Source organism: Staurois parvus, unplaced genomic scaffold (genome assembly GCF_062004578.1).
Source record: "Staurois parvus isolate SC_StPar_1 unplaced genomic scaffold, SC_StPar_1.0 ptg000678l, whole genome shotgun sequence".
Taxonomy (NCBI): domain Eukaryota; kingdom Metazoa; phylum Chordata; class Amphibia; order Anura; family Ranidae; genus Staurois; species Staurois parvus.
The window spans coordinates 2,357,742-2,361,414 of record NW_028318474.1 but is presented as its reverse complement, the minus strand read 5'-3'; the positions used below and the strand labels follow the sequence as shown (position 1 = coordinate 2,361,414).

General features: G+C 39.7%; 1 protein-coding gene across 1 annotated transcript; it reads left to right on the top strand.

The window, feature by feature from the left end:
• The first annotated feature begins 467 nt into the window (after nucleotides 1-467).
• LOC149447662 (serine/threonine-protein kinase SBK1-like) lies at nucleotides 468-3,083 on the top strand. Its single transcript, XM_089652254.1, has 3 exons — nucleotides 468-585; nucleotides 1,433-1,635; nucleotides 2,382-3,083. The coding sequence occupies exons 1-3, from the start codon at nucleotides 468-470 to the stop codon at nucleotides 3,081-3,083; spliced, it is 1,023 nt and encodes a 340-aa protein (XP_089508380.1).
• Nucleotides 3,084-3,673: the final 590 nt, after the last annotated feature.

Genomic DNA, 3,673 nt, shown 5'->3' with positions numbered 1-3,673 from the left:
AATTAAAAGTTCCAATAAATCATTGGAACAGAAGATATTTAATACCAAGACCAGAGTAGTGAGAATTGGTCATTTCCAACCAATAGTTGACATCCTCTACAACACCAGTTTGCATAGAGCTAATCTCGCCAAGTTTTAATTTGAACATGTCAAATTTCCTCAGAGGCCCAAATTTCAACATTAGCAATCTAAAACCTGGGACAATAAAGACATGCCCACTCCCTACTACCTCTTGTGACCTGAACCTGTAGACACAAACAGAAAGGAATCACCTTGATTGGTTAAGTTCAAGTGATGCCTCAATTTGCATTCTAATGAAGGTTTGTGGTTTCCTGGCTTGAATCCTGGCTCAACTTCTCTATAAAAAGACAAAAGATAGTTTGTGGACCTCACATATCTTCTTAGGGTCCTCAAGATCTTTTGGATACCGATTTCTGCACAGAACATCTGATATTGCTATATTCACAATGGCAGCCCACCTAACTTGTGAGAATGAAACAATTGGAGAAGAGCGATACGAAATCCTGGGACATCTTGGCGAGGGTAGTTATGGAGAAGTTGTGATGGCTGTTGACAGGGAACTGGGTAAGTGAATTCTTAAATAATTACAAAAAAATTTCTAATTTGCAGACCATTTGAACATCTAGAACAGATAGCACAAACATTAGCATCTTTACTGATTAAATGACCTTATTAGAGGTAGGGGTTTTGTTGCATAAATTTGGGGAAAAGACCATGATGCACAAAGATCTAATTCAGCACTAACAAAATATAAAAACTGGTTGAACAGTGCAAAATCCCATTCAGGCAGCTGGCATTGTTCCTACAGAAAACAAAAGCCTTTCCACCTGTTATCAATTTCTTGAGTTGGTCCTTTTGCATATCTTTAACAACCTGCCATGAGTAAAACATGAAGGCCACATTTTTTGAACTCCTCCTGAAAGTGCTAGCTACTGGTTGTTATGCCACAGAGCAAGCCTTGATATTTTACAAAAGTACATATTTGCATACAGGTTCCAGGTCAGGGATTCTATAAATTCAATTGGGTAGATTCAATATGGCAGCCAGGTAATTGGCAATTTGAAGAAGAGCTCACCAAAAGCAGGCTTCCTTTTTCTCTCATGACAGATTCATGATGATCACACACAGTTATAGTGGGTCATAGGCAGCTAAGTATGTAACAGATTTGACTATAAACTGATGGTCCACTATGCACAACCTAGACACTTGGCATTTAGATGGGAAGGGACAATAGATCTAGCTGCATGGGCAGCTACATATCTCACTGCTAGCGAGGGCCTAGAGAAGACGGCTACATTTTGAAGAAAAGCATCCAGTCTATGTAAAATGAATGGGCTCAAGTATTGGACATCACCCAGAGTTTTAGATGTCCAAGTCTTATTGTAATCAACTTTTTTTCCCTCTTTAACAGGTAGCCTTGTTGCCCTAAAAAAGGTAAAAAAGGAGCGAACCAGACTAGAGGCCTTTCTTCATGAAGTTTGCATGTCACTCTTTGTTACTGGACACGAGGGCATAATATCTACCCATTCGAGAATTCTGGAAAACTCAGACTGTTACATGATCAGCCAGGAATTGGCACCTGCTGGATCTCTTCACTCCATCATCCAGCCAGGGGTAAGTAAAGCTAATGAAGTAGCTGACACTTTAGCATTTGCTTGCTAATTCTATAAATTTGTCCTAGGGATCCTGGAGATTAATAGAAACTGGTGTTTTGTCATGGATGATACTTTCTATATATTGCATGCATTTATACCAAATATTGTTGGCCTGGTTGGAGAGAACTAAGGAAGGGCTAAAATCCCCAGTCAGCTATTTTCTCTGCACCATCTGGGCAAGATTTTCCTTAATCCAATCAAGAAGTTGGAACAGGAGGTAGTAGGAAGTCTACAACGTTAGGGGAATTCCCCTCTTAAACAGTTGTCCCCATTGGATGATTTCCCCTCATCTCTTGTTCTGTGACAACTGTAAAATTTGCATTCGCCATTAATTTTGTCTTTAAAAGCAGAAAGACAAAAATAGAGATTACATCCCTCCTTCCCCACCTCCCTTCCTAGTGGGCACATAGATAACAATCATGATACAGGTTGTGATCCTTCACCATTCTATATTAAAGGTTAGTCTGGTGTTTAAGCCAGAGGTAAAATTTAAAACCAGTTAGACCTCCCATATTTCCTTCATTGCCCAATTATTGCTGAAGTAGTTGGAGATCGGTTGCACTGATGTTCACATAGAATTCCATCTGCAGATTTAAAAAGTAACCAACGTTGTATTGAATTTGATATTATTGAATATTATTTTTTAGTAAAATAGTGTTATTTTAAAGCCAAATATCATATAATTAATTGTTTTAACTTTTCCAGATGGGAATTCCAGAAAAGCTGGTCAAACGGTGTGCACTACAGCTTACCCAGGCTCTTGAATATATGCACAGCAAAAACCTGGTGCATAGGGACCTAAAGCCGGACAATATTTTACTTATGGACAAGAGATGTCATAATGTCAAATTAAGTGACTTTGGACTGACTCAGTTTGCCGGTACAGTTGTTCCATCAATGGCACCCCTCAACACATTCATGTCCCCGGAACTTTGTGAACTGGAGCACAGGGAGTCAATTGTCGTGGATCCTAGTGTTGACATCTGGGCCCTTGGTATTGTATTGTATGTTCTTCTCACTGGAAACTATCCATGGGAAACAGCTTCAGCTCAAGATCTATGGTTTCAAAGGTTTATTTACTGGCAGAACAACTCTGACCATGTTCCTCCACCAAGTGGTTGGGAGAATGTCAGCAGGAGGGCTCAAGATTTATTTCACATACTTCTTGCCCAAGACCCCAGCTGCAGGAACCAAGTCAGAGTTGTTCTAGATTTTCTTCATTTTCCTTGGAACTTTGAAGTTGCCACCCAAGAAACCATGGATCTTGTGGAGCAGAAGGAAGAGGAGGATATTGCAGCAAAGGACAGTGAGGTAGAAGTCATTGTGCTGGAGAGTGAAGAGGACATAATTATAATAGAAAATCACGGTGACATTGAATACATTGTGATCAATTATTCCGGCTCTTGAATTTGCTGCAGTTAAAATCTCAGCAGTGCTTCTTTTGAAAGAGACCAGCAGTACCTAAGCTCTGAAGTTGAAGTCTAAACGGACCCCAATTATTGTCCTAAAAGGAGGAGAATAGTTGCAGAGCTTCTCTGCCCAGCTCAAACCATCACCGTCATCTCAAAAATATTACTGAAGTGGTGAGATAGAAGCAACAGGGACAAGCATTTATCTTGTGACTATTTCAAAGGTTTTTCTGAGATGTGGACTTTGCACCGTGATGTCACCGGGCCTCATCACTACCTCTTTGAAAAGCAACTACCTCAACTACAATTCATGTTGCCGTCTCCATGCGTTTGTATCTATAGTGTCAATGCAATCACTGCACCAGGTATAGAATGCAATAAATTCTAAGTACTGGTTATACCTTTTGTATCGTGTAATTCATCTATTTTTGCTCTGCCTCTTATTTCTCCTTCAACACAGATTGAAAAAGTGTTACAAAACCCACAACAGTAAAATCAGTCTGTATATGCAGTAAAGCATGCTTGTTATACTCCCTGTGGAACCTAAGGGGTTAATCCTCTGCATTGTGTAAAAATGTAGTTTGATCC

Excerpts from the sequence above, each read along its gene's own strand:
- LOC149447662 (XM_089652254.1), top strand. The coding sequence starts at position 468 with ATGGCAGCCCACCTAACTTGTGAGAATGAAACAATTGGAGAAGAGCGA. Across the intron at positions 586-1,432 it reads GGCTGTTGACAGGGAACTGG|GTAGCCTTGTTGCCCTAAAA; the intron begins GTAAGTGAATTC and ends CCTCTTTAACAG. Across the intron at positions 1,636-2,381 it reads ACTCCATCATCCAGCCAGGG|ATGGGAATTCCAGAAAAGCT; the intron begins GTAAGTAAAGCT and ends TAACTTTTCCAG.